General features: G+C 41.4%; 1 protein-coding gene across 2 annotated transcripts in view; it reads right to left on the bottom strand.

The window, feature by feature from the left end:
* atl1 (atlastin GTPase 1) overlaps positions 1–14,230 on the bottom strand; it is an 83,971-nt gene that overhangs the window by 41,416 nt on the left and 28,325 nt on the right. For both annotated transcript variants that reach the window (XM_063048600.1, XM_063048611.1), the window contains exon 3: positions 4,910–5,044. In XM_063048600.1, coding sequence (XP_062904670.1) covers positions 4,910–5,044 — 135 coding nt within the window. The remainder of the gene's footprint in view (positions 1–4,909; positions 5,045–14,230) is intronic.

Genomic DNA, 14,230 nt, shown 5'->3' with positions numbered 1-14,230 from the left:
TGGTTATGGAGTGTGCTGCATTGCGAAGTCACTGACTATGTGTTCTGGAACACCCCAGTCCTTGAGAACAGGTTTCTCAACACATCCACCAGTGTGCGCGGTTGTAGTGGAGGATACTGGGAACACTGTTGGCTACTCCACAGCCGCATCCACTACTACCAAGAAATTTGTGCCCACAAGTGGTCCAGCAAAATCCACATGAATCCTCTAACAGGACAATGGCAGAGATGAAGAGGCACTGTTCTTGGCAACTTTTGGATGTGTTGGAATCCCAAACAGTGCATGGCAATCTGCTCCATCTGCCGATCTATCCTGGGCCACCAGACCAACGCTTTCATTCTGACTGCCCCTAGATGGCCAACAGGTGGCTCCAACTCCTTAGCTCTCAGTTTGCATAGTACCAACTCTCAATCCCCACATACGGCAACCCCCGTCAAGGGCAAGTTCATCCTGACACCAGTGAAAATAAGGGAAGTGGGATTTCTGTTGCACATTCCAGCCATTTTAAGCGGCTATGTAGACCGGAGACAGTGTAGAGTCTTTGCCAGTTTCCCTTTGGATCATCTCTGCTATAATAGGGAGACATTCCATAAGACCATAGATAGAGGAGTAGAATTAGGCCATTTGGCCCATCGAGTCTGCTCCACAATTTCATCATGACTGATCCAATTTTCCTCTCAGCCCCGATCTCCTGTATTGTCTCCATCTCCCTTCATGCCCTAACCAATCAAGAATCTATCAGCATCTGCCTTAAATATACATCAAGACTTGGCCTCCACAGATTCACCACTCTCTGGCTAAAGAAATTCCTCCTTATCTCCATTCAAAAAGGACGCCCCTCTATTTTTAGACTTTCCCACCATAAGAAACACCCTCTCCACATCCACTCTATCAAGGCCTTTCTCCATTCCATAGGTTTCAATGAGGTCACCCCTCATTCTTCTGAATTCAAGTGAATACAGGCACAGGGCCATCAATTGCCCTTCATATGACAAGACATTCTATCCCGGAATCATTTTTGTGAACTTCCTTTGATTCCTCGCCAATGTCACCACATCCTTTCTTAGATAAGGGGCCCAAAAATGCTCACATTACTCCAAGTGAGGCCTCACCAGTGTTTCATAAAGTCTCAACATTACATCCTTGCTTTTATATTCCAGTGCTCTTGAAATGAATGCTAACATTGCATTTGGCTTCCTCACCACAGACTCAACCTGCAAATTAACCTTTAGGGACTCTTGCACAAGGACTCTACAAAAGTGCATGACCATACACTTCCCAACACTATATCCCATCTGCCCTTTCTTTGCTCATTCTCCTAACCTATCTAAATCCTTCTGTAGCCTCTCTGCTTCCTCAAAACTATCTGCACCTCCAGCTATTTTGATATCACCTGAAAACTTTGCAACAAAGCCATCAATTTCATCATCCAAATCATTGACATATAACGCAAAAAGAATCAGTCCCAACACTACTGTCTGTGGAACACCACTTGTCACCAGCAGACAACCAGAAAAAGCTCCCTTTATTCCCACTCTTTGCTTCCTGCCAATCAGCCATTTCTTTATCCATGCTAGAATCTTTCCTGTAATACTATGGGCTCTTAGCTCGTTAAATAGCCTCATGTGTGGCACCTTGTCAAAGGCCTTCTGAAAGTCCAAGTACACAACATCAGCCTTTGCCTGTGCCTGGACAGCCTTGCAGTACCTGGTCCACCTGATCCACTGCCTTTTGTCAGAGTGCAGGTGCAGATGCTTCTTCAAAATAAGCTGATTGTGAGTGTTTATGGTGAGAAACACATTGGACTCTTCTTCCATCTCATCTGTAGACAGGTCTCAGCTAAGTTCAATTTGTTAAAGTGTTTTCCTCCCAAAAAGCTTTGCAAAGGTATCCTCTATCCTGGGCAGAGGATACTGATCTACTTTCAGTACTGGGTTGATAGTGACCATAAAATCACCACAGATCCTGACAGATCCATTCTTCTTGGCTACTGACACCATTGGTATTGCCCATGGGTCCCACTCAATCTTGAAAAGAATGCCTTCAGCCTCCATGCAATCTAGCACACTAGGTACTTTATCAGACTGAAACACAATATTCCAAGTGTAATCCCACCAAGTCCTAAATAAATGGAATAATTATCTTTACCTTTGTATTCCTCTTGCAGTCCTGGAAAACACATTTCACCTTTACTTACTCTACTCTGTACTTATGTGTTAACTTTAGTAATTCATGAATAAAACCGTCAGGGCTTCTATGAAGACTGACATCTTTCAATCTCTCACAAATTAAAAAACCCTTTCTATTTTTTTCCTACAATTTGGATTATTCACATCATATTTCTTCTCACTTCCTATTCCTGCTAAAAAGCTTCTGCCTCCTCCTTGCAAACCACTATGCCACTTAGCTTCGTATCATCAGCAGTCTTGGATACATAATGTTTAATCCTCTCATCTGTGTCACTGATTTAAATCAGGAACAGCTGAGAGGACAGCATTGCACACCAAAGCATTCCAATGGTTATAGCCTTCCAGCTTGAAAATTACCCATTTACTCCCACTCTGTGTTCTGTCTCAGGCTACATCAGTGTGCTACACATAATCCTGTGTGGTTTAATGCGTTTAATAACCTCGTGTGCAGTTCCTTAGTGAAAGCCTTCTGAAAATCCAGACAGATTACATCCACATCCCTTTATCCTATTGCTTAAAATCTCAAAAACCTCTGAACAAATTTGTCAAACATGATTTTCCTTTCCCATGTCAAAGCTGACTCTGCCCAATTTGACTATTATTTTCTAAGTACCCTGCTACCACTTCCTTAATAAACAATTCTAGTCAAGTTTTCCACTAGAGATATCAGGCTAACTGGTCTTGTGGTCACAGTTCTGCTCTCCTCTTTTCTCAAATAAAGTGCCACAATTTGCTACTTTCCAATCTGCACAAACTATTCTGGAATCAATGGAATTTTGAAAGATGACAACCAGTGTATCCACTATCTCACTATCTGCCTTTTTCAGAAACTGAGAAAGCAATGCAGCCTCTGGAGATTTATCAGTTTTGAGGCACATTACTTTCTCATGTATTTAATCTTTTCTCCTTTAAGTTCTTCCATTCACTCTTAATTTGTTGTTCTCCATTTGGAGTATTGTGTACAGTTTTGGGTCCCTTATTTTAGAAAGGATATGCTGACATTGGAAAGCGATCAGAGAAGATTCACAAGAATGATTCCAAGAATGAAAGGGTTACCAATGAGGAACGTCCGGCAGCTCTTGGGCTGTATTCCCTGGAGTTCAGGAGAATGGGTGGGGGATCTCATAGAAACATTCCAAATGGTAAAAGGCCTGAACAGATTAGATATGGCAAAGTTATTTCCCATGGTAGGGGATTCCAGGACAAGAGGGCACGACTTCTGGATTGAAGGACATCCATTTAGAACTGAGATGCAGAGAAATTACTTTAGTCAGAGGGTGGTAAATCTGTGGAATTTGTTGCCACGAGTGGCTCTGGAGGCCAAGTCATTGGGTGTATTTAAGGCAGAGATAGATAGGTTCTTGATTAGCCAGGGCATCAAAGGGTAAGAGGAGAAAGCAGGGGAGTGGGGATGACTGGAAAAACTGGATCAGCCCATGATTGAATGGTGGAGCAGACTTGATGGGCCAAATGGCCTACTTCTGCTCCTATATCTTATGGTCTATATCTTATCTTATTTCTAGAATGTTTTCTGTATTTGTTTTTATAAAGGCAAACAAGATATTTGTTCACTCTTTCTGCCATTTCCATATCTCCATTATAATCTTTATCATCTCTATTTGTAAGGAACCCACCTTAATTCTTGCATATTGACTTTCCACTGTTCTAATGTTTCTCAATAGACAATTCTTGTTTTCTGCCTTCCCTTTCCTTAATAATAACTTAGCCCAGCTTAAATGAACTCTGAAATTTTCAAAACACTCTGGCTCACTGCTGTTTTTTTATATATTTTATGTCTTTGTTTCTGATCTAATACTAACTTGAAGTTCTCTTGTGAATCACAGCTGAACCACTTGTCTTCTTAAAGGGTAAACATTTTCGATAAAGTATGCATTAATTATTTAACTGACAGCCATTGATCAATTAAGATCATACTTTTTAAAGTTTCCAAATCTACTATAGTCTTATTCACTGAACAAATGAACCTTTCGCAAAAAAGAAATTAAGCCTTACCAGTGTGTATAGAAGAGGTATATTTGAGAGTTATCACCCTTAATAAAGCTATCAGTTGTAGCAGACTGGAAGGAGCTTCATGTGGAATATACCCTCCTGTACCTAATAAAGTGGCCACTGAGTGCAGTTCTTTATGTTCATGAGTTTTTGCTGCTGTAGTCCATCCACTTCAAGGATTATTGTGTTGTGAGTTCAGAGATGCTCCTCTGCACACCACTGTTGTAACACGTTGTTATTTGAGTTACTGTCGCCTTCCTGTCAGCTTGAACCATTCTCTTCTGACTTCCTTATTAACAAGACGTTTTCCCCCAGTGAGCTCCGTTCACTGGATGTTTTTTTGTTTCTCATACCATTCTCTGTTAACTCTAGAAATTATTGTGCCTGAAAATCTCAGGCGATGAGCAGTTTCTGAGATACTCAAACCATTCCATCTGGCACCAACAATCATTCCACGGTCAAAATCACTGAGATCACATTTCTTCCCCATTCTGATGTTTGGGCTGAATAACAACTGAACCTCTTGACAATGTTTTCATGCCTTAATGATTAAGTTGCTGCCACATAATTAGCTGATTAGATATTTGCATTAACAGGTGTACAGGTTTACCTAATAAAGTGGCCATGAGTATATATGCCCTATTGCTTCCTTGCACTTTATGGCCTGCTATATTCCTTAGATTCTGTGAAATCCTTTACGCTGTACTCACCTTCTGTCCATTAGGTTTGTCCACCAGAAACACTTCGCTCCAGATCTGAATACCAGTCGTCTCTCGCTCTGATCCGCCACGCCAAGAAAACCCAGTCAAAGGCTCGTCAAAGTTACCCAACCAGTTGTTGGGATCCTATACAAGGAAAGTTTTTTTTTAAAAATTGTTACTATTGGATTATAGAATCCACCTCTACCTTCATAAATCACAAACATAGATACTTCAAAACTCAATGCAATATAATCAGATTATTACCATAGATACTGTAATGCCCTGGTTAACATTTTTACTGCCATACTGTAGGTATTTCATTCTAGCAGTTCTGCAAAAGCAGTGTTCTGTTTTTAGAACGTTTGGTTTTGGCTAAAAAATAAGGGGCTATGATGTTCAAATTAGGAATGTTGTGTCAGCTAATCAGGATGGCAGAATTGGGAGAAAGTTTGAGAGAGCGGAGCCGACAGAAATTTGTGACAGTGTGGTTCACAGGTTTTTTGGCGGGAGCTGTGCAGAGGACAGGAGGGAAGGTGGCCGAGGATGGTGTGGGAAGAAGCATCACTGTTGCACAAGGTGCTTTGTGCAGATGAATGGCTCCAAGGAAGAAGGACCAATACTTACACTCGAGAGAGAGAGAGAGAGAGCGCTCATTTGTTTGAGATAGATTTCAAGCAAAGTTCGGAATGAGGTGTGCGCTTTCACGCAGACTGTGGGTCCAGCATGTGAGTGAAAAGACAACTTCAAGATGAGCTCCAACAATGTGCACACTTAGACTGGTTTAATTGTAATGGACTCTTTTATTTTTCCCCTTTTCTTTTTCTTACTAACTGTTCAATAAAGCTGAAACTTCCTTTATAATCTTATGTGCTGTACGATTTGTTCTTTCTTGCTGACCGACAATTATGTATGAGCAGTATTTACACAGCATTCACTCAAATCGAGGTTTCTTTAATCAGAGCATCACAACGTTCCTGTTCGGCTGAACCCCAAATCATACTGATACTAGACGCCTATTGCTTATGAAAGGTGGCCTTCTCATTGCTGAGTCCCGTAGCCTTTAGCGGGGCTGGCAATGAGCCAAGTTTCCATACGAGCCCAGTGACGAGGTCTGCATAATATACTAGATAAGATGTGAACAACTGGAATGATGAATGTTAATTATTTAGCTGTAATGAAAACTGCCCTAACTCAGTTTCTTCCTCCAGTAGGCCTCATTTCTTTGTTGATTAAGGCCTTCTTAAGAACAGCTATCAAATTCTTGGGGACCTTCTCTTTCAGGTCTCCTGTCACCTCAAACGTGCTGCTGCAGCCAGTGCCCGGGAATATTTTAGTCTTCTTTCCAGTCTCTAAAATCAAACTGGGGGTACACATGAAGAGCAGCTGTGTCACAACCCATGAAAAGGGTTTGGTTTGGCTCAATAGTAGCTTGAGATGAATGGTGAAAGTCAAAAGGATTGGATTCAAGTATGAAACATCAGCATGTGGTATAGCCCCATTAAATGATTTTGCGTATCAAACCTTAATGTAATGCAGATTCAATTTTCTATCTTTGTTCCGCTTCTTCTTTATGTAAACTACGTGAATGGGATATCATCATAAAGTTCACCTAATAATAGAGACCTTTCTCCGCATGGCTGAATTTATATTAACAACATATGAAATTGTGGCAACACACACAAGATGCTGGAGGAACTCAGCAGACCAGGCAGCATCTATGGAAAAGATGTACGGTCTATGTTTTGGCCCGAGGCCCTTCATCAGAACCTGCTGAAGGGTCTTGGGCCGAAATGTAGACTATACTCTTTTCCATAGCAGGCTAGGCAGCCTCTGAGTTCCTCCAGCATTTTGTGTGTGATGCTTGAATTTCCAGCATCTGCAGACTCTCTCTTGTATATGAAATCGTGGATTTTTTTTTAGTTTTTAAGCACATTATTTTAAACTTTGAAACATCATAAAAGGACATACACAATTGTCTGGAATATCTCCAGAAAAGTTTGCCACCAAATTTGTTACACAACTTCAGGAGAAAGGAAACAGCAAAATGTAAAGAGGGAGTTCTAAAATTATCTTTCTCGTGTGCTCAGAATCTCACCTGGCAACAGCAAAGTTCCAGGGCAGGAAGCAAGTGAAGGTAAGTTATTACAGGGTATACATCTGATAATACGTGCATCAACAGTGAATCTTAACTCCTGCGTTCCAGAAAACTCTGACCTGATGGCACTGCTACATCGAAAAAGCAGGTAGACCAGTTAAAACTAAAACAGTCTTCTTTGTTAACTCTGCAAATCAGGATCCTGTCTCAAAGTTTAAAGTTCAAAGCAAATTTATTATCAAAGTACGTATATGTCACCGTAAACTATGCCGGGATTCATTTTCTTGCAGGCATTCACAGTAGATACAAAGAAACAAAACAGAGTCAATGAAAAAAAATGACACACGAAGATAGACAAATGAGAATGAAAGTCCATCTAGTCCAGAATGTGAGCAACCCAATGCACAAACATTACAGAAAATAGAGTATGATGCTCACAAAGCTGACGACAAAATATGTCATTTTTGTTCAGCTTTTCCTGAGCTGGTCAGTTCTTGCTTTATTCCCCACTTCCTACTGCTACTACTGCTTTAATATCTGCACCAATCAGCACCATGGGTGCCAGTTCCCCATCGCCCAGAATAAACATGGAATGCCAGAAAGAGCAGCACAGATGCACATCTGACACTGGTGACATCCTTGGTTCTGTGACGATAACCTTGGCTCTTGCCTCTGAGACACACGACTGCAGGAACAAACTTCATTTCAAAATCTACACTGTGGCGAGAAAGCATCATGCTGGAAGTATATTCCAGTAAGATATTAAAACTGAGGCATTTGCTGCCTATCAAGGTGAAAATAACAATATTCAAAGAAGAAAAGGCTAGGGTCATAACAAACATCCTGTCTGTGGCGCTTTGTTACCTGCAAATTGGATGCTGCTTTTCTACCTGATAAACGACTACATTAGTTATTCATTTTTCACAATCGCTGCTGAGCCAGGTCACTTCTGCAGGAGATCAGAGTTAGCCATCCTCCGCTGAGTCTGGAATAACAAGTAGGCCAGACTAGATAAGGATAGTGAATCTTCTCTCCTGATTCAGATTAGAGACAAGCTCAAATGCTGTCGTTCAGAAAAAACTACAACCACAATGATACAAATGGAAAACTCACCATACCTAAATTTTATAATTTCCTTATTATTTTCTAATGGTGAGGAACTTCAACATGAGAAGAAACAATGAAACATAAAGTGCCCAAAAGCTAGTGGAAATGTACAAAAAATATTTTAAAATCTAACAGAAGTTGAAGGGTTTATAGGAATTAATAAGGAAAATGGAACTCAATGTAATGAGTGATAGATACGACATATAGAGTGGTAGATACACCCAAGGTGCAGGGCACAGGAGACCGGGTGACAGTCAGGAAGAGGAAAGGGGTTAAAGAGCCAGCGCAGAGTACCCCGGTGGCCATCCCCCTCAACAACAGGTATACAATTTTGGATACTGCCGGGGGTGTGGGGCCGGGGGGTTGACCTAGCAGAGGAGAGTCACAGTGGTCAGGTCTCTGCAACTCAGAATAGTCATAGTATTAGTCATACTTTATTGATCCCAGGGGAAATTGGTTTTCGTTAGTTGCGCCATAAATAATAAATAGTAATAAAACCATAAATAGTTAAATAGTAATATGTAAATTATGCCAGGAAATAAGTCCAGGACCAGCCTATTGGCTCAGGGTGTCTGACCCTCCAAGGGAGGAGTTGTAAAGTTTGATGGCCACAGGCAGGTATGACTTCCTATGACGCTCTGTGTTGCATCTCAGTGGAATGAGTCTCTGGCTGAATGTACTCCTGTGCCCACCCAGTACATTATGTAGTGGATGGGAGACATTGACCAAGATGGCATGCAACTTGGACAGCATCCTCTTTTCAGACACCACTGTCAGAGAGTCCAGTTCCATCCCCACAACATCACTGGCCTTACAAGTGAGTTTGTTGATTCTGTTGGTGTCTGATACCCCCAGCCTGCTGCCCCAGCACACAACAGCAAACATGATCGCACTGGCCACCACAGACTCATAGAACATCCTCAGCATCGTCCGGCAGATGTTAAAGGACCTCAGTCTCCTCAGGAAATAGAGACGGCTCTGACCCTCTTGTAGACAGCCTCAGTGTTCTTTGACCAGTCCAGTTTATTGTCAATTCGTATCCCCAGGTATTTGTAATCCTCCACCATGTCCACACTGACCCCCTGGATGGAAACAGGGGTCACCGGTACCTTAGCTCTCCTCAGATCTACCACCAGCTCCTTAGTCTTTTTCACATTAAGCTGCAGATAATTCTGCTCACACCATGTGACAAAGTTTCCTACCGTAGCCCTGTACTCAGCCTCATCTCCCTTGCCGATGCATCCAACTATGGTAGAGTCATCAGAAAACTTCTGAAGATGACAAGACTCTGTGCAGTAGTTGAAGTCCGAGGTGTAAATGGTGAAGAGAAAGGGAGACAAGACAGTCCCCTGTGGAGCCCCAGTGCTGCTGATCACTCTGTCGGACACACAGAGTTGCAAGCACATGTACTGTGGTCTGTGGAAGTGAAAAAAGAGGCGAGCTGTGGTGATAGGGGGTTTGTTAGCTAGGGGAACAGAAAGGAGGTTCTATGCACAAGAACGAGATTCCCAGATGGTATGTTGCCTTGGTACCAAGTTCCGGGACATCTCGGATCGAGTCCTTAGCATTCTTCAGGGGCAGGGTAAACAGGCCTTGATCCATCTTGATCCATGTGGGTACCAATGACATACTGTAGGTAGGAAGAGTGACAAGGTTCTCAAAATGAGTTTGGAGAATTAGGTGCTAAGTTAAAGGGCAGGACCGCCAGGGTTGTGCTCTCAGGATTGCAACCACGCTACTTGCTAGCGAGGCCAGAACTAGGAAGATCATACAGTTTAACACGTGGCTATGGAGTTGCCATAGGAGGAGGGTATCAGATTTTTGGATCATTGGGCTCACTTCCAGGGAAGGTGGGGCCTGCACAGAAGAGTCGCACCTGAACTGGAGGGGGACTAATATCCTAATGGGAAGGTTTGTTAATGCTGCACAGTGGGGTTTAAACTAGAGTTGCAGGGGAATGGGAGCCACAGCACCTGAACAGATAGTGGAAATGTTGTGGAGACAGATGTTAAGACCAAAGACAAAGTGAGGAATGAAAAGGTTGAGCATGGTGCCACTAATGTCCTAAGCTGCGTGTATTTCAAAGCAAAGGCAGATGAGCTCAGGGTATAGATCAATACCTGGAATTATGATACTGCAACCATTAGTGAGATTTGTTTGCTTAAAGGGCACAACTGGCAGCTCAATATTCTGGGGATCAGTTGTTTTAGGGTGTGACAGAGTGAGAGGAATTAAAGGAGGAGGGGTGGTGTTACTAGTCAGGGAAATGTCACAGCCCTGCTCATTCAAAAAAGACTGGAAAACTCGTCTAGTGAGGTGTTGTGGGTGGAACTGAGAAATAAGAAAGGTATGACTATGTTAATTGGGTTATATTACAGACCACCCAATAGTCCAAGGGATTTAGAGGAACAAATATGCAGAGAGATTGCAGACTGTTGCAAGAAACATAAGGTTGTTATAGCAGGTGATTTTAAATGTCCACATATTGACTGGGATTCACATACTGTAAAAGGACTAGATGGGATAGAGTCTGACAAATGTGTTCAGGATAGTTTCCTTACTCACTATGTAGATGTCCCAACAAGAGACTGGGTAATACTTGATCTACTATCAGGGAATGAGACAGGACAGGTGACAGAAGTTTGTGTAGGGGAACATTTTGCTTCTAGTGATCACAATACCATTAGTTTCAAAGTAAATGATGCAAAAAAATAGGTCTGGTTCACAGGAAAGTCCAATTTTGATGGTATCAGAAATGATCTGGTGAGTGTGGATTGAAGCAGCCTGTTTTCCGACAGAAGTGTGGTTAATTGGATCAGCAAACTTGCGGATGACACCAAGGTTGGGGTGTAGTGGACAGTGAGAAAGGCTATTATGAATTGCAGCAAGATCTGGACCAGCTGGAAAAATGGATGTAAATAAGGTTGAAAGAGTACAGAGAAAATTTACAAGGATGTTGTCTGGTCTGAAGGACCTGAATTATAAGGAAAGATTGAATAGGTCAGGACTGTATTCCTTGGAACATAGAAGATTGAGAGATTTGATAGAGGTTTACAAGATGGTGGAATAAAATGCCAGCACAAGTGGTGCATGCAAGCTTGATCTCAACGTTTAAGAAAAGTCTGGATAGGTACATGGATGGTAGGGTTTTAGAGAACTATGGTCCCGGTGCAGGTCAATGGGACTAGGCAGTTTAAATAGTTCAGCATGAACTGGATGGGCTGAAGGGCCTGTTTCTATGCTGTACTTTTCTATTACTCTAATACAATACTAATTTAACAAATAAACCTACCAGACCAGCCAAAGAGAAAACATAACAAATCCATACTAATTAACATTATATTGAAAGGACAAATATACGCACACGTGTTTTGGCATGTAAAAGTTGTTCCAACAAAAACATGATCTGGACTAATTTTCAACAGCAGGCTCTTAATAAGTTGAAGAACAACCACAGACAATTAAAGCAATTATTTGTCAAAACATTTCCCTCTACTCTCCAAAACCTAGAGCGTTTGGGAGTCTAAGAAAAAGAACGCAGATAAGCTTTATCACATTTCTTCAGAAAAAAAGCTCAGCAGGAGACTAAGAGGCAAAATTAGAGATAAAAAATTGCAATTGATAATAGCACAATATGGTGATAAATTTTAACTAGATGACAATGTTTTTATTCTCTTCAATTTTATCTCTGGAATGTTAACAGCCACAAAGTTCATTGTAATGTTTGAATGCTGAATTACTGAACTACTAACAACTTGGTCAATGCATCATAAGCAGGAAGATTCTAATACTGACTTGGCCAGTGGAAGAGAATTAAAAATTTGTCCAAAGGCAAAATCCTGACTCTATGAAGGGAGTACAGGTGTTTCACAATTTATGAAAGGGTGTGTTCTGGAAAACATTCTGTTGTGGAAAATGTTGTACATTGTAAAGAATGGACAAAATGGTCTGTGGGTCACAAGAGAGTGCAGAGATTGGAATCTGGGGCAACAAACAATCTGCTGGAGGAACGCAGCAGGTTGAGCAGCATCTGGTGGTGGGGGTCGGGGGGGGGAGAGGGGCCATTGATGTTTTGGATCAAATAAGGAATATAAATACAATGCTGATTGATGAGTTATTCCAATTCCTTCTATTATTATTAATTATTTTTTTAATGTGGTGTATCACTAACATAATTTTAAACACAAGCTTTATATGAAACATTGAATATAACATATAAAATGCCAGAGGGCGTGTCAGAAAGGTTGCTTCTTGTGCAGCTTTGTGCAAAACACAAGTCTGCCTGGTTTGCATGTATCAAGACAAAGGATGAGGAAAAACCAGTCAGAGCCAACCAGTGACTTCACCTGGAGAATGAGCTCACGATCGTCGGGTGAGGCTGTGAATCACCACAATGTCAAACTGACTGTAATCCATTGCTGAACAAAGAAATGAAGATTGGTCATTTGAAAATTTGCATAATTTGAATTAGCTGCATCATTTGATAGGTCAGTACATAACAGAGAAAAATAACTAAATACTGAAGAATTGAAAAATATTATAAATAATAATCTCTGCATCATTCCACTGAAAATAATGACTGGCAGGACCCTCAACAGTATTATAAACAAAATGAGTGAAATTCCTCTGGAAAACAAAGTAACATTCCATTCACATCCTCTTTAAAGACAACAAGTCAACTGATTTGGCTACACCATTATCCTTTAAATGTATGTTGGCAGTGTTTTTAAATTTTGATCAGGCCTGTAATTTATAATCCCAATTCAATTTTTAGAATAGATGGCTCTCATCCATTCTTGGACCAACCTTACTGACAGCTGGGGCAATAAAGCAATCAATTCCCAGTGGAAAGAGCACTTTTGCAAGCAGGTCCAGAGATGGTGCCATTATGTGGTGCCTGTTTGCATGCTGCTCCAATGGGAATAATCAAATATTCCTTCTTAGGACTACTGCTGATGAAATCCACTGTCACAGCCATGGGTACTTCAGTAATCAACATTGTTTTAAGATGTTCAAAAAATCTACCGATACTCAAAATTGACAAACCTCAGACGGCAGACTTGGTTCCCTTATGGACACCAAGCCAGTCTACAAATTCATTTGAAATGCAGAGGCTTTATACTTCCACTTCTGACTATCCTGCTGGTGAATATACACTTCCAGAAAATAAAAATGAAGCCCTCGGAGCAAGACTGCAGTACCAGAGGGACATCAGGGACTGCTGTGTACTTTGCTTCAGGGAAACATGGCTAACCCCTGCCATTTCAGACGCAGAGCTGCACCTCGACAGCATCATCAATTTCTGCATAAACAGAGCAGCTCCATCTTTTAAAGGCAGTGGAGGTGGAGTATGCTTTATGATTAATTCATCCTGGTGCACAGATGCCCTGCTCACCTTATCTGGAGCATCTCAAAAGTTCATTTTCTTATTAAAGTATGTACGCACAATACAATGCTGAGATTTCTCTTCTCCAGGTAGCCATAAAGTACAGAAAACTATAGAAGTAGTTGAAAGAAAGACATCAATCCTTCCTGTGCCCTCTAGCTGTAATCTTCCCGCATGAAAAGAAAAAGAAACAAAAACTCATAAACCCCCAAACCCCCCCAACCTCTCCCTCACACAAAAACTAACAGATCACCCAAATGAAGAAACAAAAGCAACATCAAACCCCAACCCACCAGTCGGCAACAAGAAAGAATGCGCGAGAACATGAAAAAATACACAGAACCGAAAAAGGCCAATAGGTTGAACTACAGTCCAATCCATGAATCTCAGAATTTCGATAACATCTCCAAGAGCATCGGGACCAGCAGCCCCTCCAAGGGCAATGACAGCAGTCCCATTCAGAACTATTAGCTCTCCTCTGTATTTGTTTCGATGTTTCAATCTTCCCCGACATTTTAATGGCAAGAAATGGAGTCGATCATGGCCCTTCATCTTGTCTCTGAGATTCTCCTCATGGCAGCTTGTGCTCATGCGATTTTCTTGGAGTTTTCTCGAGGACAGCAGTGCGCCAGCTCACTCAGTTGAACTACAGACTGTAAATCACAGGCTCCAACAGTTTCAAGAACAAAATTAAGATAAAAAGGATAAGGAGAAGATGTAGAAAAACTGAAATTGTTCACTA

This window comes from Mobula hypostoma, chromosome 1, assembly GCF_963921235.1.
Source record: "Mobula hypostoma chromosome 1, sMobHyp1.1, whole genome shotgun sequence".
In the NCBI taxonomy this organism is placed as follows: Eukaryota; Metazoa; Chordata; class Chondrichthyes; order Myliobatiformes; family Myliobatidae; genus Mobula; species Mobula hypostoma.
This window is presented reverse-complemented; position numbering and strand designations above follow the sequence as displayed.